The 25,963-nt window shown below is 46.0% G+C and overlaps 1 protein-coding gene across 1 annotated transcript in view; it reads left to right on the forward strand.

Annotated features, from left to right (window-relative positions):
* Positions 1 to 25,963, forward strand: part of SATB2 (SATB homeobox 2) — a 202,975-nt gene that overhangs the window by 68,028 nt on the left and 108,984 nt on the right. Inside the window, exons 3-4 of the mRNA XM_015414701.1 lie at positions 6,406 to 6,532; positions 7,665 to 7,788. Coding sequence (XP_015270187.1) covers positions 6,406 to 6,532; positions 7,665 to 7,788 — 251 coding nt within the window. The remainder of the gene's footprint in view (positions 1 to 6,405; positions 6,533 to 7,664; positions 7,789 to 25,963) is intronic.

Here is a 25,963-nt window from a genome sequence, read left to right on the forward strand (position 1 = left end):
AAACCTGTATACTATTTCCATTTCATTTATTAGCTTCATTGACCCGAGGTCTTAAGCCAAAACCTGTATACTATATTATATCTATCACTGGGTAGGTAGGTCGAGTTTTTAAGTCTCATGAGGGTCTATGTGTTTCCTGAGAAATTATTTCTTTCAGAGCTGGCAGACTTAAATAAAAGAAGATTTATTGAAACAGTTCATAGATTAAAGTGTAGAACAATGTAACCAGTAATGTGAATAATTTTAACAATTTCGTTGTGTCTCACACAAGATCTGCTCCCTTTCTGACAGGGATTTTTCAAGTAACTTTGTAACTCATTACTCAGGGTCATATACGTTTTCTATTTCACTCCAGTCTGTCACTCAGACTTTCATTTAACTTTTGTTTTCTTATACATTCAACTTTTCTTCATACATAGAACTTAACTCTTAAGCAAACACAAAAACTGCTTCTCTCTCCCTCAGACCTCAGAACGAACTCCTTAACTCTCTTCATCAACTGTCTAAACTGTCAGACCTCTCACTGTCACTCCTGAAGGACATACCCATTCATCCACTCAGAAACACTTTCTAAAACCCCTCCCCCTTTCTGCCAATCACCAATCACACCACTTGCCTGTTTCAACCACTCTAGACTATCACACAGCCATGCAACCAAACTTTTAAAGACACACACACACAAATAAAACAAGGAATCGTTACAGAGCCATTGTTTGAAAGCCAGATATTGGTTTCACAAGCTAACCATAGTTTAAATTGTCAGGACTCAGTCCTGTTAGGGCAGGAGTTTGTGTGTGTGTGTGTGTGTGTGTGTGACACGGCACTTTCCTGTGTTCTTCTCCACCCAAACTGAATTCAGCCTATCTTGTTTACTAGCAGATTGGATGGTGGTGGAATCATGGTAAGACATGCACAAACTCTTGCTCTAACAGGACTCGGTCCTGACACGGTGGTGGTGGGAGGGATGCTAATGTAATGACTGTAACCTTAAAGGTAGACAAGAGATTGTGTCTTGTTTTCCTACCTCTGCTGTTGCCTTTGTGTGTGGTATTCACTTTTCACTGTGTAATAATGCTCTAGATAAGTGATGGCGAACCTTTTAGAGACCGAGTACCCAAACTGCGACCCAAAACCCACTTATTTATCGCAAAGTGCCAACACGGCAATTTAACCTGAATACTGAGGTTTTACTTAAAAAAAAAACACTCACACATTAACTTAAGATGATCCAAACAAAGTAAGGAAAGCAATCCCAAATGCTTTCATTTACTTAAAATTATTTGGCAGAGAATTTGACACTTTAATGATGGTCTGGGCCTGGCTGAGGCGATGGCACGCGTGCCCACAGAGAGGGCTCTGAGTGCCACCTCTGGCACCCGTGCCATAGGTTCGCCACCACTGCTCTAGATTGTTGAGCTGTAGCAAATAAAAATCTCATTCCTTGTTTAAGAAAGCAAATGGTGTTCAAATACCTCCCACGCTCGCAAAGAATGAACACATGCACAGAGAACTACACTCTGCACATTCACAGAAAGCCTTTTACTGGTGCCCTAACAGTGCAGTCCTAAGGACACTTTCCTGGGAGTAAGCCCTGTTGAACAGACTGTAGTAAAATTCAGAGTAGACTTGCTTAGGATTGTTCTCTAAATGGCTAGTAAATGTGATAGTTCCAAGTTCAGTTTTGGTGGTGGCAGAACTGAAGGGGAAGGCTAAAGGTGCCTTCTCAGACATACACAAACACTTTTCCTAACAGGACTGGGCCCTAAGCAGCGGTTTCATGTATTGTTTTAACTGAACCTCTATGCTCTTGTTAAGAGCAGACATATATTCATTGATAGAGGCATGTAAAAGTGCCCTAATTGAATTTTTATTCAAATTTATCTCTTTTTTAAAACAATTTTTATGGTGGCAGAAGATCCTTTCTGAGTTTTAGCTGCAGTTAAATAGACTAGGTCAGGACAGAAACTTGTATAATATCAAGATATATTCAGCATTTCTTTTTAAAAGGAAAAAATGATCTAAAATCTATTGGAAGAGCTCTGAGACGGAAATCGTGAGATCTTCCTGGTATTTTGTGGCAAGCTGTTGCGGCGATGAGTGGCTTGTGCTCATTAAAAGAGATTGCTCCTTGATAAATCTGATCACTTGTTTATAATATCCGAACTGCGGGTCTGCTGTTCTCAGAGCAGTCCTAGTGTCACGAGAGTGGGACCTGGCAGCCTCAACAGTAGCTTCATAATTCTTAGGGAATGGTGTTGCTGTTGGACTCGAGAGGCACAAATGACATCTCACTGAAAAAAAACCGTGCATCTGCGGTGCAGTAATGAAGAGCGGGGTGTCGCGCAGAGCGTGTGTAGTGGTCCCCAGACCAGTCTAAGCCAAGACAGCACCTTAGCAGACTTTCCAGCCTCCCAGCTCTTACCAGTTCTTTGCTGTTCTGTCCCTCTATAGTAACCACACTGCACAGTCCGAAGCACAGAGCGTTATGGTAACACCTGTGCATCTGTACTGTTGGCCAAGACAAATTCCTCTTTGTAAAGCACAAGAGAAAACCTGCCTGAGCGCCGGTAGCAGCAAAATAGCCTGTGAAGTATTTTGCACTCAACCTTTGATGCTGCTTTGTGGTGTTTCGATATTGCAGTTCCCTCTCCTGGAAGTTCCACCACCTTGTATTTATTCAGAGCTATCATCACTCAGTTTCTGTGGATAGTATTACCACTGACTGAAAACAGGACCATCCTGACAAGTGCAGAGGGGGCAAACTCAATACATCGATTCATATCATTTAACACACTATCTCACATATCTGCCACTGTTGTCACCCAAGACCTTAGTTTAAAATTGGCGTGTTAACAATGAAACTGATCTTTGGTTCTTCAAGGAATTTGTACCCAAGTTATTACCTGTTGGAAGAAGCATAGGGCATTACCCCAAATTCCTAATGAGACAACCTCTAGGACTCTACATGCCTTACAGGTGTGTACAGGTGGTGAAGGATCATATGTGCTGGCCCAGTCCTTTCCATATATACACGTTTCGTAACTTGTATGAATAAATTAGGTATTTCAGATGCCACCTATAAATAACAGTTGGAAGCACTGCTTTCTGGGAGACGTAGTCTGGTGTGACAGGAAGTAGGAGGGAGGAGATTTAACCTGGACCTTGTCTGTCTTACTAAGTGATGTGGCAGTTGTACCTAGCTCGGAATTAAGGTTGCCAAAATAAGGTTGGAAACTTGATGGGGATGGGGGAGTTGCAGTTTAGGGAGGGGAGGGAACTCATTGGAGTGTAATGCCATAGAATCCATCCTCCAAAGCAGCCATTTTCTTCAGGGGAACTGATCTCTGCAGTCTGTAGATCAGTTGTAATTCTTGGAGGCCTCCAAGCCCCACTTGGTGGCTGGCAACCCTACATGGATCTCAAATTGTACTCAGTTGCTCAATATAACAGCAAGTTTTCATTTGAGAACAGACAACATCCTTCTGTATTCTGTAGATATGACTGGGGACTCTTTTGGTGTAGTGGTTAAGTGTGTGAACTCTAATCTGGGAGAACCGGGTTTGATTCCCCATGCCTCCACTTGCAGCTGCTGGATGACCTTGGGCAAGCCATAGTTCTCTCAGAGCTCTCTCAGCCCCACCTACCTCACAGGGTGTCTGTTGTGGGGAGGAGAAGGGAAAGGAATTTGTAAGCCACTCTGAGACTCTGAATGAAGGGTGGGGTATAAATCCAATCTCTTCTCCTCCTCCTGTCCCTAATTGTGTATACAGTTCAAGCAGTCCTCCATATTTCTGATTTTTATTATTTTCTCTGGTGCAATCATTTTTTTTAAGTTCAGATATTGCTGTAGTTGTCTGGTTATCATATGCAGTCCAGACATGTAGTTTTCCATCCCGTGGTGGTCTTAGCCTGGCAGGTCTGTCTTTATGTCGTACTGCTAAATAATTTTTTTTAGACAGCACTCTGTTCATAGAAATAGAATGGTTACTGTTTCAGAAAGGTCTTGCACAGCTTCCTTTTATTCCAGTAAGAAAAAAAATGTGGAAAACTTGATGGTGGCAGTATACTGTGGGGGGGGGGAAACAACCTCAAAAACCGGTTGGGAGGGCTCTTTCACCTGCATGTGAATGAGCTCTAAGAAACTGTCCCCTTTAAGAAAAGCTTCCTTTGTATTGGCAAGGGGAATCGAGTATGAAGAGCCAGCCCTGGAAACATACGGCACTGTGGATGAGCTTTGTGTGTGACTGTGCAGGATCAGAGTCTAGGCACTATTTATACTGCAGCATATTCAGCACCAGATTGTGAAACTTTAATACTGAAACAGTGGCATGATTTCGATGTTTTGTTCTCTTTATGCCCCATTTTTTTAGGCATTTAATGTCATGCAGTGTATTCCAAAACATTGCATGATGAGGTGCCCAGTAGCTTGATCTTGGAATGTTAGCTGGGAATGTTAGTTGAACGAAATCCCAGTTTTATTCTTTTCACCGGTTTTGATAGTGAAATGTAAAATTCCAGAATTAGAGAAAAGCGAGCAATAGCGTTAGTGGACTATTATAATTTTACCAATCTGTCTTCAGAAATTTGCTTTTGGCCATAATAGCTGGGATGCTTCCAGACTTGCCTGGCAGAGGAGCGGTTGATTGACGCCTTCAGTCTGTTCTCTTGATTAGCTAAGGCAGGAAGCAGAATCAGGTACAAGTGGCCTCTGCTTGCGTCTCTGGCTGTTTCCTTTCTTACAGTCAAGGATATTTGTTGCTGTTTTTGAACTTTCAGGGTATTAGGGTATCTAATGGAAGAGTAAGGGACTTTTCTGTTTTCTACTTAAGTGTAAGGGCCATTGAGGATGTGGAGAGAATTTCCTTTTCTCCCTGCTGTTCTCTCCAGCCTGCACTGAGAATGGTGATAGATCTAGTGGAGAAATGTGACAGACATAGTCCTCTGAAAGGACTTGGGGTCCCCTGAGACCGCTTTCCTGTGTGGTCTCCATCACACTGAATTTTCTTTCCCTTCCAAGTAGGAAAATGCTTCTTCTTGATTTAGGGCTGCAACAGCGAGCACCAGTTGAAAATGGGCATGTTTATTTGTTGTCTTCCTTTTGGCCTATGATTTTGAGAGCACTAAGGGACGATTCACACACTACAAAGGCCTCGTGGCCATCTTGAGGACTTTGTATCGCAGATGCAATGGGAGTTTTGTGCTTCCCAGACACAAGCAGGTTGGATCCTAATACTGACGGGGCTGTAAATGAGGTAGGGACTCAGCATCTCTGTGCTTTTTTTGTGTCCTGAAACTTCTCAGGGAAGCTGCTGTTTACTCCATTGGAAAAATTATGGCACTCTCGTGGCTGTGTGCAGTTTTCATAGCAAAACAAATGACAGATTCCCAGGACAGTTTCAGGATATGGACATGGTATGAGGAGGAGGACAGCCCTTTCCACGTTTGGTCATAATCAGAGCCTGGCCTATGTGGAACTGGGGGGTACAAGATACAAGGACTCTGTAATGTAGGAACTGGCCCTTGGAACCGGCATGGATGGCCAAAGTCCTAATTTTTCTCCTCCCTGTCATTTTCTATACAATGTAACCTCTTACCCTGGACTCTGTTTAAGAATAGAGGGAGTTCAGTGATTATAGGTGTGGTGACCCAGGCAACCGTCAGTCCCTAAATGTTTTTCCTTGTCCAAGAACGTTTCCATAATCCTGATGAAAAGCAAGACACTACCTAAAGATTGGGGGGGGGGAGGCCACATTCATGGCAATGCAGAACTTTCATTTAGCTAAGAATTCCCTATGCCATACATTCTATTTTCCTGTAAAAGACTTTGCTGCTGTTTACAAAGTGCCTTGTCTAGATTCAGTGGTCAAGTACAAAATTGGCTGCTGTTGTCAAAAGAAAACATCCAATTGCTTTCTGCACCTTTTATCTTGGCATAAACTTAAATTAGCAACGTGTTTACACTGGAAAAGCCTTACTTGGGACCATAATTGGGTTATAACTTGTGTGACTACACTAATGTACAAAACATGTATCTAGTGTTAGTGATGTATAGAACTCTAACTATATATATATAGAGAGAGAGAGGGAGAGACTTTTTTTCAATTCAGAAGCAAAATGTGGTTTCTCTGAAATGTTGTGCAAGCTGTGAAATGAGGACCATTTCTTTCTGATGATTTTTACACCTTAGAACATTCAGATTTTAAGATAAAGGATAAGAATTAGGGGGGCTCGGGGCTCCGAATCTGTATAGGAAACAACTTGAACAGTTGTCGCTGAACAGTTGTCAGAAGACAATTTCAGTGTTAAAATAAACCACAGTTTTCCTCAACAGAGAGTTAGATATTATTTAGTGAACAGTGGATTCTGTGGTGTCCGTGTGTTGTTCATGCTGCGCTTTCTTTTCAGGTATAATCAAACTCGGGAGATGGAATCCTCTTCCCCTCAGTTATGTGACAGATGCACCTGATGCGACAGTTGCCGACATGTTACAAGATGTCTATCATGTTGTGACACTGAAAATTCAATTACAAAGGTGGGTATTTCTGAACATCTGCCCTCCTCGATTCTCTGAGCTGCTCTGTCGATCACAGCATTACTACTGAGATTAGCACATCCTGTCTTCATTAATTCCTGGGCTTTTGTTGAAATGGAAGGCAAAATGTAGCAAGAACGCTTTGCCTGGTGGCTCTTCTCGGTCAGTATGCTTACCGTTTCTTTGCCGGAGAACCAACACAGCCAGTCACTCAAGATTCTTAAAAGGGGACTTTCCACAGTGCCAATTTAATAGTTCCTCCAGGTGTGTGATTAAACGCTTTGCATATTTATATGAGAAAAATAAACACCTCTGTTGTTTGTAGGGCTTAGTCAGAAAATTCAGAGCCTCAGAAAGCTTAGGTCCTTATTTTGCCTCTTGCTGAGACACTGTGGCAAAGAGCTAAATATATGAGTCCAGTAGCACCTCAAGACCAACAAGGTTTTCAGGGTATGAGCGTTGGAGAATCAAAGCTCCTTTCATCAGATACCCTCTCAAAAGTTCATACCCGGGACATCTGGCCACTGGTCTTGTTTCTAGCTGTTCTGTTGCAAACCAACACGGCCAGCCACTGAAACTATCTCTTCATGAATGGCAAAGAGCCAGTTTCACGCAGTGGTAGGCAATAGAAGCGATTGTTTCCATGTGGTCCTGCACCCAGCTATCTGTGTACTTTTGGTTTCACTGGCCTTAAAAATATACTGTGATTGAATACTGGGTTGCTGCAGGAGGGAATGGCTTAAATGGCCAACTTTTGTTTGAGATGAAGAGGGTATCTTGTCATGCTTGGGTGCTCCTCTTCCCATCATCCTAGGAGGCGGGAAATAGATTGCTCTTTCCATCTTTGAAGGGGAAGTGCCCTCCCTCTTCAGTTCTTTTCCTGCCTCCTCAGAGAGTGCACAGATTCTTTGAGCTCCATGGAACGAACACCTGATTCCCACAGTGTGGATAGATGGCAAGATGTTTCCCTGTCATGTGCTGAACCCTCCTTGTCTTCATGTTTAAAGGCTGAAGCATGAAACTGTATCTCATGTTCACAAAGCTTTATAGCTATTACACGTGAAAAGCATCCTGACTATCTTTGCAGGAGAAGCTTTTCATCTGTTTGTTCTTCTGTTCCCTGTTTTTGCAGTTGTTCAAAGTTGGAAGACCTGCCGGCAGAGCAGTGGAATCACGCCACAGTCCGCAACGCCTTAAAGGAGCTGCTTAAAGCAATGAACCAGAGCACATTAGCCAAAGAATGCCCCCTCTCTCAGGTTGGTGCTTGCGTTAGTGGCAGAGGCACCAGCCTCAATAAAATTTTCGAGGTGAAATAAAAGGCATGACAAGAATTTTGAGGCACTTGTATCATGTGCTTTTACAAACAAACACGTGCATTGACAGAGCAGGACCAAAGGGAAGGTCCATAGATAGCAACAGTGGAGGGGTGGTAGGAGGCTAAGCGGAAAGGGTCAGTGCTTGTCCCACTGTTCTTTGGAACATATTTAGCTCTGAATCATGTGTGGCATGTTAAATGTTCTACCATTCTTCCCCAACAGTGTTTTCAGCTAACCTGTTGGGTACGTCTTTGGTGAAGCTGTTGTTTGGTGTAGCCAGTTTGGTGTCGTGGTTAAGTGCGTGGACTCTAATCTGGGGAAACCCCACTCCTCCACATGCACCTGCTGGATGACCTTGGGCAAGCCGTAGTTCTGTCAGAGCTGTTCTTGAAAAAGAGCAGTTTCTGTCAGAGCTCTCTCAGCCCCGCCTACCTTGTTGTGGGGAGGGAAAGGGAAAGGAGTTTGTAAGCCGCTCTTGAGACTCCTTTGGGTAGTGAAGGGCGGGGTATAAATCCAATCTCCTCCTCCGTTGTCTTCTTCTTCTTCTTCTCTGCTTTCAGATACTTTGGCTATAAAATCCCCTCAAGCCAGGCATCTCTCTGTCCACCCACACAAATGCACACAACATTTTTCAAAATTGATAAAATCTGTTCTAGTGAACACCATCACCAATGTATTGACACTAATAGGCTGCATTCTGATCTTTCCCAAACTGATTACATCTTTGACTTACATCTTGCAAAGTGCATATGCAGCAATATTTGGGGGGGGGGCATCATAGCAGTGTAGCAGTCACTTATTTTGCAGTTTTGAATATAGTGCAGAACTTGCAGGGTGATATCACCTTTTGTGGACTGGGATAAATGTGGTGCACACAGAGCTGGAAGTGGAGGGGCACTGAGGACCCCAGGAATTCCTTTGGCTATTCCTGTGGCTCTGGCAGTAGTCAGGTTCCCAGGGTTCAGTTATGCAGGAAACATATGTGGTTCGTCTGTGGAAGGACTACCGTTGCCAAAGCAACGTGTACTCTTCCCTCATGTTAAAATAAAAATGTTCCTGCAGGGAGAAGTTGTGTGGTGCCATGGACTTTAGACATTTCTCTGGTTATGATCTGTTTCTAGCGCAGAGCAGTAAGGACATCAGAGAAGCCAATGTTGGATCAGGCCAATGGCCCATCTAGTCCAACACTCTGTCACACAATGGTCGAAAATACCAGGTGCCATCAGGAGGTCCAGCAGTGGGGCCAGGACACTAGGAGCCCTCCCACTCTTGTCCCGCCCCCCAAGCACCAAGAATACAGAGCATCACTTGCCCCGGAGTCCCTATCTATTTTTGTTGTTGTTCAGTCGCACAGTCGAGTCCAACTCTTTGCGACCCCATGGACCAATCATGCCAGGCCTTCCTGTCTTCCGCCGTCCTCTGACCTCCTGTGGCAGTGAATTCCATGTGTTAATCACTCTTTGGGTGAAGAAGGACTTCCTTTTATCTGTTCTAATTATCTGTTATCAGTCTTCATTTTTCGCATGGAAATATTCAATATGTGGTGCTAAAGGTATTTCCCAGTGCCTGGTTTCTGTGTGTTTGGATTGGCCCTGAAAAGGCGTTGAGATAAGCCATTCAGAGGCTGCTGCTTGTACCTAGTGCAGGGACCAGTCAGGAGGGGAAGGAGAGAAGGACAGCACAGACCAGAGAGGAGAAAACCAGCCCACAGCTTTATTGGCCACACATTCTGTCGGCCTTGGAGCAGCATCAGTGAGGCCACTGATAGCTTGGCCACTGGCAGTGACCCCCCCAGCCTGCCTGTTGGGAATAACCAGGGAAAGAACCAGTTATAAGGCAAGAAGTGGTAGAAGCAGCTGTTCGTGCCCATCACCAGCTTTTTTGTGGGTGGGGGCGGGGCGGAGGTCAGCATGTTGTCTTTGTGGGTGGACACATACCTCAGAGTCCATTGGGGGACTATCTTCCTTTTAGGATCATGCGGGCAGCCTACTCCTGCACAAGTCTGTACTGTGTTCTTCAGCGCAATGCCTGAACACCATCCAGTAAATATGCAGATTTAGCAGTCCACGCCATAAACATAGATTATCTCTTTGCTACAAGGAAGATGACCCCCCCCCGGTGTCCTTGGCCAATCACAACCTTTCCCGTTGCATCTTTGATGCCATAGCAAAGACCAGCACCAGAGTAGTAGATCTCAGGGCAGGAGGGCAGGATTGCCATCAGAGGTAGAGCTGACTCCACTCATCCCTCTTTAAAGATGCATCATGAACCAAAGAGAAAGCACCTGGCCCCCTTCACCCCCAGTGTCCCACAACCAGCAAAAGGGGGGCAGGGCTGTTGTTGGTGGCATTGGACCCTTGGGCAAGAGCTGACACGAGGCACGAGCGGCCAAGTCATCTTGCTCCCTCTCCCCCTCACTCAAGCTCAAGAGATGCACCTAAGGCAGGTAGCTGGACTTTGTGATGGAATATCTTTGCACTGCAGACGTGCCGAAGCCTGTGTTATGAGAATCTTCTGGGAATGTAAGAATTTTTTTTCTGTTTCAGCAGGCTGTTAGTGGCTGTGGTTAGGAGGATACATGTGGTGCTGGGGGCTCTACCATTTGTTGGCCTTTATTTAGCAGACCAGAAGGTTGGTAGCTCAGCAGTTCGAGACACCAGTGCCGCGTGATGGAGTAAACTCCCGTCTCTGGCCCCAGCTCCTGCCAACCTTGCAGTTCGAAAGCAAGAAATTGCAAGTAGATAAATAGGTACCGCTTCAGTGGGAAGGTAACAGTGTTCCGTGCACCTCGGCGTTTAGTCATGCCGGCCACATGACCACAGAAACATCTTCGGACAGCGCTGGCTCTTCGGCTTGGAAATGGAGATGAGCACCACCCCCCAGAGTTGGATTCGACTAGCTTTGAGCAACAGAAGCCAGAAGCAACAACAGGCCCACCACCTGGGTGCCGGTAGGCAGCCCCGCCCCCATCTCATGTGGCCCTAGTTAGGGATTAAGCGTTCTTAGAACCCATTACATGTAAACCGCCCAGAGACCCTTCGGGGTTAGGGCGGTATAGCAAGTCGAAAGTATAAATAAATAAACAGAAACCTTTATAGATTCAAAGATTAGAAAAAAGCTAGGTAAGGAGTTGCAGGTGAGCAATGATCTGGGAAGGATTAACTGCACCCCTAGAGTTGGATTCGACTGAGCACCGCACCCCTAGAGTTGGATTCAACTGGCTTTTGAGCAAGGGAAACCTGTAGATGTAGCTATATATAATGCCTAAATAAACAAAAAACTCAGCAAAAATGATTACTATTATTATAATCATTTTTGCTGCTTGGACTCTTTATGCCCCACTAATGATTTCATGATATCGATACCAATTTTTTAAGCAAAAGACTGGTCTTCACTCCTCTGTGCATGATGGGAAAAAAAGTTTTAAACTGTGACCCATTAATATGAGAGGCAAAAAGTTGTAAGGAAACTTGAGATTGCATTGGCTGGCTTGATCAGTGTGATAAATTAATTTGAACCCTTCCATTGCAGTGTGTTTGTTTAAATCTTCCCCAAAATTTGTATTATGTTGGGCTGACGGGCAAAAAGTATACTACACAAGGAACCTTCTGCCACTTTGAGGAACTTTTGCCTAAGAGTTGTGTAGCAGATTTTGGAAGACTGAACAGAGTGCTATTTTTGGAATGCTGAACTTGGTGCTCTCTCTCTCTGAACAGTGTATACAGGCTTTCAGATTCCTAATAAACTTGGGTGTTATCTGGAAACCTGGTTTTAATTGTTGTAATTAAGTTCTTAGTTCCTTCTTGACTTCATAAAGGCTACCGGAACACATCACTTTATCACCACATATGCAACAGTGAATGACTCAATCAGGAAACTATTGCCAAGTAATTTACAGTAACAGAGAGTAATAATGCCTTATGTGTTTGAAATAAGAATCCTATTTGTGTTTATCTCAAACCTTTAACATACTTTGAGAAATTCAGTTGTAACATGATGTGCCTTACTCCTGTCAGGTATGCCGTAATGAATTGTCACTCAGGATATGATAACAGTATATTTATAAAAGTGATTTTTCTTTCTTTCTTTGAACCATAAAATAGTTAATATTGTTCATATTTGAAGAACCTTCATATCTGAGAAGGCAGGTCAGTCTCAGATTCCCGGCATCATTTAGAATTTTGTTCTACCTTTAGGGGTTTTGACCACAGCTAATAATATATTCTAAAATAGCTTTGCAAACTACTAGACTGGGAATGTTTTTGAGATATCGCATGCCATAAAACGTCTGTATAAATTTTCATCATCTGATGAAGTTGGCTTCAGCACGTCTTTGTCAGAATTATCTGAAGGGGCGCCATGACTTCGAAGGTTATGTCTTATATGAAACAATGTTCCTGTCCCGTCGCCCAACCTACCAGTCAAGATCCACTTCACGAATCCTGCTGTGTGTGCCCTGCCTTCAGAAGGGAGGCTTGGTGGCAACTGGAGACAGGACTTTCACAGCAGTGGCATCCCTCGAGGCCCATCTGGTGCCTATACTACTTGAGGCTCATCTGGTGCCTACACCCGGCCCGTAGCCAGTGTTCCCTCTAAGCTGAGTTAGTGTGAGCTAGCTCACAGTTTTTTAGCCTACAGCTCACACATTTTTGTCTTAGCTCAGGAAGGAGGACTCCAGAGCAAACTGATTTACGCAGCAGCCCAATCGCTGGCTCACAGCTTTAATGCCAGCAGCTCACGAAATAGAATTTTTGCTCACGAGACTCCGCAGCTTAGAGGGAGCATTGCCCGTAGCCAGGGTTTTTTTTAGTTTGGGGGGCCTTTTAAAAAGTTGGAGAGCACTGGAATTCATGCGCGGCTCCTGCTTCTCCTCCAAAGCATTTAAAGGCTCCCTTTAATGCTTTGAGGGAGAAGCGGGGGCCGCGCGCCTGCACTCCAAGCCGCATATTTGTGGCTTGGAGTGCAGGCGTGCACGGGGCCTGCCCCCACTTCTCTCTCAAAGCATTTAAACTTCCCCCCACTTCTCCCCAAAAGTTGTGGGGCCTTGGGGAAGAGGTTGGAGGGCTGGGCCCCGGGAGGCCCCACCGTAGCTCTGGCCCTGACCTGCATCATTCTCGTTCAGGCACTAGGCCAAAACATTTACTTTTATCCAGGCTTTAATCTTTCAAAAAAAAATTATAGTGTGCTTTTAGTCTGAAATTCTTAAACTCATTTTAAGCTCTGCGTGTTGTTGTTTTTTTAAATCTTCGGCTGGGATTTTTTTAGGGCTGAGTTTCAATTTATAACTTTTAATCTTTATTTTTTATTATTATTTTGTAAGCCACCTGGGTCCGGTTCCCCAGGAGAGGCAACATAAATAAAAAGTCCATAAATCAATAACGGATATTTCTTATTCCTATACCTCCACTGATCATATTCCTTTGACAATGACACTGTGATTGGGCAAAAGCATCGAGCTATTTCATCTTCCAGCTGAGGGTCAGAGTCGAGAGGGAGTTAAACCTGCCCCAGTTTAAAAAACCTGCCCGACAGTGCAGACACAGGGTGTCGCATCTTGCACTCGCAGGGACCTTGTGTGTATCTGCAAGTGTGTCTCTATGCATAAAGCAGATGAAACTCATAGCACCTCCAGGGAGTTCTCTGTCTCTCTCTCCTCCCCACACATTATGAGGATAATGATCTCATTTTATTTATGTATGTTATGAGCAGTCATGAAATAATTTCATAAGTGAAGGGTTCCCTTGTGGATCTTGAGGTACCAGGTGAGTGGAAATAGTGTAGATGGAAATGATTCACTGTAGCGTGTTACATTGTACATCTGCTTTGATTGTTTGAGATTCTCTCAAAAGATCTGGAATGATTTTGGCATGCAAACATAAGCTCCAGTGGTAGCTCTTAGTACAATATCACCTATAATTTTTAAACTGCTGGTCAACCACTAGGATGTGTGTAGTGGTGTGCGCACATCTGTAATCTGTGATGTATTTGCAAAAATGTTGTACATAAGATGAGTAATTGCTTCTTGTAAAAGTCTAGAATCAGTTTCGCGTTTGTCAGATGGATGTTTGCTTTTTGTCAGGAGTATATGTGTGTACATGCTAAAACGTGCATCCGCATATATGCCCCCTGATGCGTTCTTACTCTTTCCTGGTTGTTCAGTGGTAAATGCAGGTTAAGAGGGAGCATATATAGCCCCCTCATCATATGTTGCCTGGTAACTCTGTGCATGTTTCTTCAGTTAACATTACTTACAACATAGTGTCTCTCCCACTCAGGACTTGCTACAGAAAATGGACAGAATTACTGAAAAGTGATGGTAGGCCATGACCTGGATAGCCCAGGCAAGCCTGATCTTGTCAGATCTTGTAAGCTAAGCAGTGCCGACCCTGGCAAGTACTTGGAAGGGAGACCTCCAAGGAATATCAAGACTGGGACGCAGAGGCAGGCAATAACAAGCCACCTCTGAAACGCCCATGCCCCACTAGGGGTCACCAGTAGTCAAACATGACTTCCAGGCATGCAAGCACATATACACGAACACACAAATTACCCCCAAAAAAGTAATGGTGGGCTTATGATGGGATTTAGGGAGAAGTATCAATGCATTGTGTTCCTCCTCTTTCCCATCCTCTCCAATTTCCTGGCCTAGAATACTGCTGCTTTCCGAGCAGGGCTGTAGGCAAGGTTGCTGTATTGTCAGGTGACCTGTCAGATAAATGAATGGAAGTCGCCAGTTTGCTTGTAACAGTCAAATGTCTAAAACCTCTCACCAAGCCCAACGGCACTGCAAACTCTATGAACTTCCAGTGTAAAAGGCATGTGTTTTGAATAAGACTGGTTTTTCCCGACACATTAGTTTATACATATTCTGCTTTTATGTTTTTTTATGAAATGTGTTTTATGTATTTGATTAATATTGTAAGCTACTTTGAGCTTCCTAAGGAAAAAAAATGTGGCTAATAAATATTTTAAAGAAATAAAAATAAATTCTCTGCAGTGGGGACCCAAAGTCACAGTTCTCTCATCCTCTATTTTACCTTCACAGTGACAACTCTTTGAGGTAGGTGAGGCTGTGTGTGACTGTCCCAAGATCATCCAGCAAGCCTCTGTGGGGATTCGAACCTGAATCTCCCAGATCCTAGTCCAGCATTCTTAACAACTATGCAATGCTGCCTTTCCACTTTCCCCTTTGCATTGAGCACCTTTCTTAAATAATTATTCCTTTTAAGCTCACTGCCATAGTCATATGGCTAACTTTTTTTCCAGGATCATGTAAGCATAGTAGTGGTGGCAGTGCTAAAAAAATCTACTAGAGGAAATCTGGGTTGGAGTATGGCACACCAAACTTTTGGGGGGATACCAGCTGTTGTTGTTTTTGTTTTTTTAAAATAAAAATCTATATCTTAATGTATGGCACTTCCAGGTTAAAAAATAACTCATTTTCAGACACCCCCCCTCCCAAACTCTGGTAGAATGGAACATTATTGCAAGTAGGGCTGCACAGCTACTGGACCACATCATGCCAGGCCCCCTGTCCTCTGCCATCCTCTGGAGTCTGCCCAATTCCATGTTCGCTGCATCAATAACACTGTCTAGCCATCTCATCCTTTGCCATCCCCTTCTTCTTTTACCTTCAGTCGTTTCCAGCATCAGGGTCTTCTCCGGTGAGTGCTCCCTTCTCATTTGGTGGCCAAAGTATTTGAGCTTCACCTTCAGCTGCCTTCCAGGGAACAGTCAGGGTTGATTACTTTTAGGATTGACTGATTGGATCTCCTTGCAGTCCAATGGACTCTCAAGAGTCTTCTCGAGCACCATAATTCGGAAACATCTATTCCTCGTTTGGTGTAGTGCTTAAGTGTGCGGACTCTAATCTGGGAGAACCAGGTTTGATTCTCCACTCCTCCACTTGCAGCTACTGGATGACCTTGGGCAAGCCATAGCTCTGTCAGGGCTGTTCTCTCAAGGACAGTTTTGGAAAGAGCTCTCTCGGCCCCACCTACCTCACAAAGGGTCTGTTGTCGGGAGGGGAAAGGAAAGGAGTTTGTAAGCCACTCCAAGTGAAGCGTGTGGTATAAATCCAATCTCTTCCTCCTCCTCCTCTTCTTCTGCTGCTGCTACTTTGTCTGCTTCTTCTTCTGCTTCTTCTTCTGCTTCTGCTTCTTCTGCTTCTCCTCCTCGTGCTCTCGGCCTTCCTTATGGTCCAACTCTAGCAGCCGTACATTACTACTAGGAATACCATTGCTTTGACCATATGTACTTTTGTTGGCAGGATGATGTCTCTACTTTTTTTATGCTGTCCAGGTTTGTAATAGCTTTCCTCCCAAAGAGCAGGTGTCTTTTAATTTCATGGCTGCAGTCACCATCTGCAGTGATCTTGGATCCCAGGAACGTGAAGTCTGTCACTGCTTCCATGACTTCCCTTTCTATTTGCCAAGGAGTGATGGGACCGGATGTCATGATCTTAGTTTTTTTGATGTTGAGTTTCAAGCCAACTTTTGCGCTCTCCTCTTTTACTCTGAGCAAGAGGCTCTTTAGGTCCTCTTCACTTTCTGCCATTAGAATGGTATCGTCTGCATATCTGAGGTTGTTGATGTATTTCTCAGCAATCTTAATTCCAGTTTGTGATTCATCCAGGCCAGCATTTTGCATGATGTACTCTGCATATAAATTAAATAAACAGGGTGACAATATACATCCTCGCCATACTCCTTTTCCTATGCTAAATTAATCAGTTGTTCCATGTCCAGTTCTGTCACTTTTTGACCCTTATACAGGCTTCTTAGGAGACATGTGAGGTCGTCTGGTACTCCCATCTCTTTAAGGACTTGCCACAGTTTGTTGTGATCCACACAATCAAAGGCTTTAGCATAGTCAATAAAGCAGAAGTAGATCTTTTTCTGGTACTCCCTTGCTTTCTCCATAATCCAGTGAATGTTGGCAATTTGATCTCTGGTTCCTCTACCTCTTCGAAACCCAGCTTGTACTTCTGGCACTTCTCTATCCAGATACTGCTGAAGCCTAGCTTGTAGGATCTTGAGCATGACCTTGCTAGCGTGTGAAATGAGTGCAATTGTGCAATACTCTGAACATTCCTTGGCATTGCCCTTCATTGGGATTGGGATGTAAACTGACCTTTTCCAATCCTGTGGCCACCATTGCATATTCCAATTTTGCTGGCATATGGAATGTAGCACTTTAACAGCATGATCTTTTAGAACTTTGACTAGCTCAGCTGGGATACTGTCATCTCTGCTAGCTTTGTTGTTAGTATTGCTTTCTAAGGTCCATTTGACTTCACAATCCAGGATGTGTGGTTTGAGGACAGTGATCACACCATCATGGTTGTCAAGGACATCGAGATCCTTCTTGTATAGTTCTTCTGTGTATTCTTGCCATCCCTTCCTAATCTCTTCTGCTTCTGTTAGGTCCTTACCATAGAGAAGTTAAAAGAGGTGTAATGCAGGATGTCTCTTTCCCATAAGAAACAGTTTTGCAACCCTTTTTCTTGTGCAGGAGCTTTGCTTTCAGTTCACCCAGGGGTTCAAATTGCCACTAAAGAGAAAATATTACTCACTTTTAATTAGTCCCCCATCCCCGAACTTACTAGTTGTATGATTTATGTGCAGCTTAGTTGCTCTTAGGGTAAGGCTTTCCAGTAGAGTAGCAGCTTATTCAAGATCTGGGCCACAATTTTTTTTAATTTAATAATTTTATTTAAGAGCCAGTTTGGTGTAGTGGTTAAGTATGCAGACTCTAATCTGGGAGAACCGGGTTTGATCCTCCACTCCTCCACTTGCACCTGGCTGGGTGGCCTTGGGCAAGCCGTAGCTCTGATAAGAGCTGTTCTTGAAAAAGATCAGTTTTTGTTAAGAGCTCTCTGAGCCCCACTTACCTCACAGGGTGTCTGTTGTGAGGAGGGGAAGGGAAAGGAGTTTTTTAAGCCACTCTGAGACACCTTTGGGTAGTGAAGGGCGGGCTATAAATCCAATCTCTTCTTCTTCTTCTTTCTTATTTAAACATCTTTGTCACAAACAAAATGATGGAGCAACAACATTATAACTGTGTGCTATGCTTCAATAAGTAGTGGAACAACTTTTAGATTTTCTTTTTAATTATTTTATAAAAATCGACAAAACATATAGACATGCAAACATAAAAACATAAAGATCATAAATTCAGGGAATATCATTACATCCATACCACCTCTAATTGTTAGCGTCATACAATTTCCAGTTATATTTTTTCTCTTTCCCCACCTTATATTTTCTCTTGTGATTATAATATATAGTCTTTTACATATATTTGGATTAAGTGTCTATAAAGTTTATATATTCAAATATTATTTTCTTCCATCCATTTATAAAATTTGGACCAAGTATTTTCAAATGTTATTTTGTTTTGACCTCTCAAAATCGCTTCTTGGCCTTTGGGCTAATGAAAAGTACTCGGAAACGTGGGGGGATTCAGCCAAGAGTACTTTATTTAGATCAGAATAAGACAAGACACACCGGCACGCAGGCCGGTATATATGCCCAGAACCCACCACCAGAACACACCCCCTAATTCACCTATAGGTTGATACAGTAGCCGAGAGTCCCATAGGCTCTCGGCGGCGGACCTGGCCCCCTGATTGGTGCAGGCCAGGATCCGCTTGGGCTATTGTCCAAAAGTACGAAGCTATGACCATGTGCTTGACCGCATGGCCCAACAGTCGCGCACGTGGTCATGGCGGATACATTACAGTCTTCCCCCCATAGTTCAGACTACCCACACACAAAGTCCTGGAGGTACGCTGGGGACTTCCGAGCCCTAGTGGAGCGGCGCAGCTCTGGGGCGACGGTCGGGGTTGCCTCGGAGGACCGCGGCGGGGAGGTTGGTTGTGGCGTTGGTAGTGGCAACGCAGGAGGCTCCGGAGCGGACTGGACTGGAACGGCGACTGGGGTCTGCTGCGCCGGCTCGTTGACTGCTGCTTCGTCGGTCTCTGTGCACTCTAGGTCCTCGGGATCGTTGGGGAGGACCCGGCGCCGCAGTTGATAAATGTGGCGGTGGAGCAGTTGGCCATCCTCACAGGAGACCTCGTATGACCGAGGTCCCCGCACCCTTATAACCCGTGCGGGGATCCAGGGTGACCCTTGCGCATAATTCCGTGCGTAGACCGGGTCCTCTGGAAAGAACCCTCTGGCTGCTGAATGCGACTCCGTTGTCGGTTCCACCTCGGGGGCCCGGTCCGGATGCAGTCGGTCCAGTCTGGAGGTGAGGCGGCGGCCCATCAGGAGCTCCGCCGGGCTGCGGCCGGTCTCGGTGTGAGGTGTCGTGCGCTGACCGAACAGGAACACCGCCAGCTTGTAGTCCCAGTCCTTGCTTTCAAACTTTCGTAGCGCTTCCTTTGTGGTCCGCACCATGCGCTCCACCTGGCCGTTGGTGGCTGGGTGGAATGGTGCTGCCCAGACGTGGCGGATCCCACAGTACCTCGTGAAGTCCTGGAACTCGCTGGAGGTAAATGCCGTGCCGTTGTCAGTCACCAGAGTGTCCGGAAGACCGTGGGAGCTGAAAATGTGGCGCATTGCTCTGATGGCCGCCTTTGAGGAGGTAGACGGCACTGGCGCCACTTGTAGCCACTTACTATAAGCGTCAACTAGAATGAAAAAGATTTGTCCCTGGAACGGCCCCGCAAAGTCCAAGTGCAGCCGGGACCAGGGCTTGTGGGAAGATTCCCAGGCTCGTTCCGGCACTCGGGGCGGTGCGGGCCGGAAAGCCTGGCAGAGTTGACATTGCTTCGCCAGTCTTTCAATGTCTTGATCGAGGCCGGGCCACCACACATAACTCCGAGCTAGGGCTTTCATTCGCACCACGCCCGGGTGATCCTCGTGCAATGCTGAGAGCACCCGATCTCGGAGAGGAGACGGGATCACCACCCGGCCTCCCCATAACACACAACCCTTGTGCGCCAACAGTTCGTCCTTACGTGAGGCATAGACCGAGAAGTCCTGTCCGGCCGTGATCACCGGCCACCCCCTTCTTACCCAGTCCAAGACGCGGCAGAGAATCGGATCTTTGGCGGTGCGACGAGCCACCTCTCGCACGTGGACCGGCTGGTCTGGTAGGGTCTCCAGCAGCGCGACCTGGTGAGCCGGGGCCGGGTCTGGCTCCGTTTCTGGTAGGGGAAGACGGCTCAGGGCGTCAGCATGTCCCATTGCTTTCCCGGGCCGGTGAAGGAGCGTGTAGTTGTAGCCCGCCAGGAAGACGGACCACGGGATTACACGAGGTGAAGTAATGTGGGGGGTCTGGCGGTCCGGGGCGAGCAAACCCAGGAGAGGCTTGTGGTCCGTAAGGACCGTGAAGGGCCGGCCGTATAGGTAGTGGTGAAATTTTTTCACCCCGGCCACGATAGCAGGAGCCTCTTTGTCAATTTGCGCATAATTGCGCTCAGCCGCAGACAAGGTACGGGAGTAGTAGACCACTGGGACCTCCAAACCATCAGGCAGCTTGTGCCCCAGGACCGCCCCGACCCCACATGGAGAGGCGTCGCAGGCCAGCACCACCGGCAGGTCCTCGTTGATGTGGGCGAGGACCGAATTGGAGATGAGGAGATCTTTGACCGCCAGGAACGCCACCTGCTGAGCCGGGCCCCAGACCCATGGCGCGCCCTTGTCGAGTAGCCTATGGAGGGGTTCCGCTACTGCTGCTTTTAGGGGAAGAAAGGAGTGATAAAAGTTATGGAGGCCTAAGAAGGCCTGCAGTTCGGTCTTTGAAGTGGGGGCAGGAGCGTTCGAGATCGCCTTCGTCTTCTCCGCCGTCGGGTGAATGCCGTGTGCGTCGACCGCGAAGCTGAGGAACTCCACCTTGTGAACGCCGAGCAGGCATTTTTCGCGCTTCACCTTCAGCCCCGCTTGGTCGAAACGGCGTAGAACGGTGCAGAGTCGGGTGGCAAACGAAGCGGCTTCGGGGGCGGCGATCAGCACGTCATCTAAAAAGGGCTGTACCCCAGGGATACCTTTGAGGAGAGAGTCCATGAAAGATTGGAAAATCCCCGGAGCCACAGATACCCTGAACTGGAGCCGGTGGACCCTGAAAGCCCCCCTGTGCGTGGCAATCGTCTGGGCTTCCGCCGTGGCGGCGTCCACCGGCAGCTGCTGATAGGCCTGTGCCAAGTCTAGCTTGCCGAATATGCGAGCCCCCGCGAGTGCTGCCAGCACATGACTGAACACCGGTACGGGGTACGCGTGGTCCTGCAGTGCTTTGTTTAACGTGCACTTATAATCAGCACAGATCTGGACGTCCCCGTTTGGCTTGACCGGTGTGACTATGGGGGTTTCCCAGCGTGCTGATGCCACCGGTTCCAACACTACTTGGGCCACCAACTTATCCAATTCTGCCTCGATTTTCGGCCTCATTGTTAAGGGCGGGTGCCTGGCCTTTATCCGGATGGGGCGGACAGCGGGATCCAGGTCCAGGGAGATTGGTGGCCCCGTGAACTTGCCGAAGGAACCATCGAAAACCCGCAGGAACTTGTCGCACACCGCTGTGAAATCGAGACTCCGTAACTGGTTTAACTGGTGAAGCCCTCCGATGGTCAAACCCAGTGGTTTAAACCAAGAAATTCCCAGGAGGCTGGAAAGCTGGCCGCCCACCACTAAGATCTCAAGTTCTCCTTTAAAGTCCTGGAACTCCACCTTGAACTTGCCCCAGCCCCGTACAGCCACCGGGTTCTTATTAAAGTCCTGAAGTCTAAAATGTGGCTTGCGCAGAGGTGGCCCCCCTTTGGGACACAGTCTCCGCAGTGTGTCCTCTGAGATTATCGTAAACTCTGAGCCGGTATCGAGCTCCATGCTACAGGGGGACCCCTCTACCCGGACCGAAACGTGGATTTTGTTTCGGCCGTCTCGGAGTACTTCGCCTACCTGGGGCTGGTCGGAGATCGTGTGAAGGTCGATGGAGTGCAGATCAGTCCTCGCTAGCGGGGCTCCCCTTGGGCGATGCGGTCGCGAGGGCTGACGCTGGAGTTGCAGAACTTCGTCCTCCTCGGAGTCGGCTGATTCTTCGATGGTTTGAGTGCGGTGGACTCGGTGTCCGCTGTGGCCTGGATGCGCATTTTCGAAAGCGGCCGCATCCTTCAAAGCCTTAGCCAGCGTGAGGTCGTCATCTCGGATTAGGCGCCTTCTCAATTTTGCCTCTCGTAAGCCCACCAAGAACTTGTTCAGTAATGTCTCTTCCAGGTTCAGAAAGGCACATTGCATGGCGGCCTTCCGAAGGTAGGCCAGGAAGTCTGCCGCTTTCTGCTCTGGGGCTTGGACCTTTGCGAAAAAGTCCATGCGGGCCGTGAATTTAGAGGACTTCGGGGCTAGATGGGCAGTGAGGGCCGCGATGAGGTCCTCAAAACTCTCTTCCTCTACCTCCTTGGGTGAGATCAGGTTCTGCAAGAGGAGGAGGGTGTCCATCCCACAAAGGCGTATTAGATGGGACCTCTTCATACCTGCGTCGGTGACCTTCATGCAAGCGAGATAATTCTTTAGTATCATCACCCAAGTGGTCCATCGCTCGGGATGGGCCAAGTCGAAGGAAGCGATCCCCTCGTGCGCGGTCCCGGCGGCGGCGGCAGTCGAGGGCCCCGAGGAGGTGGAGGAAGCGTTTGTCTCCGACATAGTTGCTTGTGCGCTTGTCCACTGCAGTGTTTGGCGGGAATGGGATTGTCAGCGGCGGGCTGGCGGCAAGCGGAGAGCTGGTAGGCGGAGCTAGCCAAAGCGAAGTGCGCGGCAACGAGGCGAGGAGCCGGAACGATCGGGCGAGGCGCTCTGCGAGCCGAAGCGGAGAGCGGGACAGCGAAGCACGGGGTGGCGTGGAGCGAGCGGATGCGGCGTGGCGAGGTGCGGCTCGGGCGTTGCGAAAGCGAGTGGATGCGGCGTGGCGAGGCGTGGCTCGGGCGTTGCGAAAACGAAGCGCTGGACCGCAAAGAGCGGGGTGGCGAAATGCGGTGCTCGGGTGCAGCGAAGCGCAGAGTTGAGCCGCGAGGCGGCGTGGCGAGATGCGATGCGGTCGGCGGATGACGGAGTGAGGCGCAGGGCGATGGAGCGGAGACCTCCGGTGAGCGGCGTGGCTGCTGCGGCGGTCGATGCTCGGTGCTGCCTGGTCTCCCCCGGGTCTGTTCAAAAAGGGCATCTTTGTCGCCAGTGAAAAGTACTCGGAAACGTGGGGTGATTCAGCCAAGAGTACTTTATTTAGATCAGAACAAGACAAGACACACCGGCACGCAGGCCGGTATATATGCCCAGAACCCACCACCAGAACACCCCCCCTAATTCACCTATAGGTTGATACAGTAGCTGAGAGTCCCATAGGCTCTCGGCGGCGGACCTGGCCCCCTGATTGGTGCAGGCCAGGATCCGCTTGGGCTATTGTCCAAAAGTACGAAGCTATGACCATGTGCTTGACCGCATGGCCCAACGGTTGCGCACGTGGTCATGGCGGATACATTACAGCTAAGAAGTGTAAGTATTAGCTATATAAAGTCATCTGTTCTTATCAGTTTAACTTTTAGATTTTCAACTACAAAAAGAAAGTAAAAGTAAAAGAGTTCAGATTTGCTGAAGTTAGTCTTTAGGATTCAGAACCAGACATTAAATTTACAAACATCAGTGAAATAAGTACAAAATATGGTGATTGTGATGAGATGATTGGTCTTTGTTGATGGAGGAATCGGTTAACTTGTCCATTAACAGATTCCACTTGTCCATCAAACTAGAAAAGTAAGAGTTGTCTTCTTTCTAGGCCACCCAGTCTGAGATTTTATCTAAAATAAAATAATCCCAAACTTTAAGGTACCATTGATGCACCATTGGGAGGCACTTGTCTGTCCAATTGGATGCAATAACATTTTTAGCTGCGGTCAGGAGTACTGAAATGAGATCTTTTGTAGGGGTGGGTTTTTTTATGTTGTTCCATAAATTTAGAAGAATTAAAACAAGATTGGTGGGTATTGTATATTCTGTTATTGATTTAATGTGAGTTAAGATCTCTTGCCAGAATTGTTCTGATTTGACAAGTCAACCAATTGCGAAAAAAAGGAACCCCGTTTGTTGCAAAGTTTCCAGCATAGGGGAGATATAGAGGGATTTATAAAAGAAAGCCTAGAAGGTGTCAAGTACCATCTTAGGAGAACCTTGATGGATTTCAGCTGAATCTGGAGTGGCTTTGAAGTGTAAATTGAGGATTCCCAGAGCTTTTCCCATTGTGCTTCCGAAAGCTGCTTACCTAAATCTCTATGCCAAGCTATCTGGTAAGTGGTTAGGGAGGAGTCAGTCTCAAATAATAAAGTTTTGTATATCCTGGAAATTAAACCCTTTTAAATTAAAAGTTTAGAAGCTAAAATTCTTTCATAGCTTGTTAAGGGTTTTTTCAAGTTCTCCTGTATTGCTTGAGAATTTAGTAAGTGTGAAACCTATAGATAATTGTACCACAGGAGACTGGTCTGTTCCAGAACTGCTTTCTCTATAATGTGCCCGTTTTTTGAGATGTCAATGAACCGGGTTAAGTTAGAGATTTGCCAGAGTTTATAAGAATTGGGATCAACCCACTGTACAAACCATTCATGGCCCACAGAACTAGTCATTAGAGACTCTGGTGGTGCTACAAATTTGCAAATGTAGTCCCAGACCTTGAAAGTTGCTTTAAGAAGGGATTTGATAGGGTGTCCTTAAACTGGTGATTAAGGAGTTTCCATAAAGATTATTGAAAAGATCCTGAGCTGAGGTAGCTCTCTTCAATATGGTTCCAGTCTGCTGAATAAGAAATATGGTATTGTTTAGCTAAATTGGTTAGTCACGTAATAGTAGATCTGTAAGTCCGGTAATGCTAGACCACCCCTCACAGTTGGTCTATGGATTGAGTTGAAACTCACTCTGGGCTTTTTAAACTGCAAAATAAAATGATTCAGGTTACTCTGCCAGTTTTGGAGAAGGTTAGCTGGGACGAGTATTGGAATCTCTCTGAAATAAAATAGGAATTTTGGTAAAATAAAGGATTTTATAATATTCATGCATTCAAACCAAGACAATAGTTTGCCATCCCATTGTTTTAGAAGTCCTAATATGGATTTATTTGCCTCCAAGTGGTTTAATTTAATTAACTCTCATAGATTAAGGGGAATTTTGACTCCTAAATATTGCCAATACGAGTGGGTCCATTGAAAAGAGAAATTTTCTTAATATATTTGGTAGAATTTGTGGATAGTTTGGTTATAAAATGGTCTTTAAGTGCTGGCATTGATTTATATGGATCTGTCACATAAATTGCCAGATCATCAACAAAGACACTTACTTTAAAATGTTTTCCATCTATTTGCACTCCAGAGATTTGGGGATTGTTCCGGATCTGTAGGACTAAGGGTTCTATGGTGATCGCGAAAAGTAAAGGGGAGAGGGGACACTCCTGTCGGGTGCCTCTAAACAAAGAAAACTCTTGGGAATATGTCCCACTGATGTGAAGGTGAGCTATAGGAGAAAAGTATAAAGAATCTATTGCTTGTGTAAGTTTATTGCCAAAATTCATTTGTATTAATCTCTTAGGTAGCCAGATTCTACTGTATCAAAAGCCTTTTCAATGTCAAGCAACAAGATAAGTGAGGAATAAGATTGGTGGGGTTTGCCGAAGTGGATAACATCCATGGTTTTCCTTATATTATTTGTTATATCACATTGCGGGATAAATCCCGTTTTGTTGGGGTGGATGTATCCACCTATTATACATTTAAGACGTGAGGTTAGCACCATCGTAACGATCTTACAGTCTTGATTTAATAGTGAGATTAGGCAGTACGATTTGGGGTTTGAAGTGTCCGTGTCTTTTTTTGGCAAAACCATGAGCCTAGCTGATGTGGGCCATAATGGAGAACTTATATTATGAAACACCATATATTTTTACTTGGTGCTGCTGTGTAAACTACTTATATTATTTGTATTTTCCTTCTCTCTGTAAAGTTCATTATTCTGATGTATGTTTTTGTGCGTTGTGGAATTTTCTTACTTTTAGTTGGGTATGTAGTGCCTTGCACAAATTAGAAACTTGCAGAGATCCTTTTCTCATCCTGTTCTCCCAAATCCATATCTACCCCCCCCCCCAG

The sequence above is a fragment of the Gekko japonicus genome, unplaced genomic scaffold (assembly GCF_001447785.1).
Source record: "Gekko japonicus isolate JY-2015 unplaced genomic scaffold, Gekko_japonicus_V1.1 scaffold1210, whole genome shotgun sequence".
NCBI classification, from domain to species: domain Eukaryota; kingdom Metazoa; phylum Chordata; class Lepidosauria; order Squamata; family Gekkonidae; genus Gekko; species Gekko japonicus.